The 1,063-nt window shown below is 36.2% G+C and overlaps 1 protein-coding gene across 3 annotated transcripts in view; it reads right to left on the bottom strand.

The window, feature by feature from the left end:
- Positions 1 to 1,063, bottom strand: part of LOC106877907 (ectonucleoside triphosphate diphosphohydrolase 5) — a 34,055-nt gene that overhangs the window by 4,127 nt on the left and 28,865 nt on the right. For all 3 annotated transcript variants that reach the window (XM_014926959.2, XM_014926958.2, XM_014926957.2), the window contains exon 10: positions 744 to 892. In XM_014926959.2, coding sequence (XP_014782445.1) covers positions 744 to 892 — 149 coding nt within the window. The remainder of the gene's footprint in view (positions 1 to 743; positions 893 to 1,063) is intronic.

Below are 1,063 nucleotides of genomic sequence, written 5' to 3'. Positions count from 1 at the left end.
TATGTTAGGTAGGGCATTAAGCCACAGAAACCATGCCAGTTGAAGGGTCATGTGTTGTAAGTGACTTGTGACCTCACTGTTGCTGGCACCACATAAAAAGCACCCAATACACTCTGTGGAATGGTTCATGTTAGGTAGGGCATTAAGCCACAGAAACCATGCCAAAGCAGATAATAGAGCTTGGTACAGTCTTCCAACTTGTCAGCTCCTGTCAAATTGTCCAACCCATAATGGAGGGAGGATGTTAAATGAGGACAATGATGATGATGGCTGTGTAGTTAACAAGTTTGCTTCCTGACCACATGGTTTCAGGTTCAATCCCACTACATGGTAACCAAAGCAAGTATCTTCTACTATATCACCAGGCTGGCCAAAACCTTGTGAGTGAATTTGCTAGACAGAAACTGAAAAAAAGCTCATCGTGTGCGTGTGTGTGTGTGTGTGCATGTCTCTATCTTTTGACATCATGTAATGGTTGTGAACAAGTGTTGTTTGTTTTTAATCTTCCATTGGAAAATTGTCTACCTGTGGAGCAATATTACCTTGTTTGGAAATAGGTGAGAGTTGGTGACAGAAAGGGCATCCAGATGTAGAAAATCAGCCTCAATGAATTCTATCCAACTCATGCAAGAATGTAAAGGGAGTATTAAAACAAAAAAAGATGACGATGAAGTCAGTCAACTTCATTACAGAATTAAGTCAGTTCAAACATTTGATGTCTGCAGAAAGAATAAAATTCTTACCAATGAGGTTCATGTCAACAGCTCGATCATAGAAGTAAGAGAATGCCATAATGTGGTGGTTGGTCAGTTCTGAAACAGGTTTCATGTTTTCCTTGACAAACTTACTTGTAGCAGCATAGCAGGCGTCAAAATTACTGTTACCAGCAGAACTGAAATAGTAAAAAGTGGTAGCAGAAAGTTCCTATGTTTAATAAAAAATAATTTATTTACCCAGGTTTTAACATCATTGCCTTCAAAATAATCATTTATATTATATATATATATATATATATATATATATATATCATTTATATTATATATATATATATATATATATATAT

The sequence above is a fragment of the Octopus bimaculoides genome, chromosome 11 (genome assembly GCF_001194135.2).
Source record: "Octopus bimaculoides isolate UCB-OBI-ISO-001 chromosome 11, ASM119413v2, whole genome shotgun sequence".
NCBI classification, from domain to species: Eukaryota; Metazoa; Mollusca; class Cephalopoda; order Octopoda; family Octopodidae; genus Octopus; species Octopus bimaculoides.
This window is presented reverse-complemented; position numbering and strand designations above follow the sequence as displayed.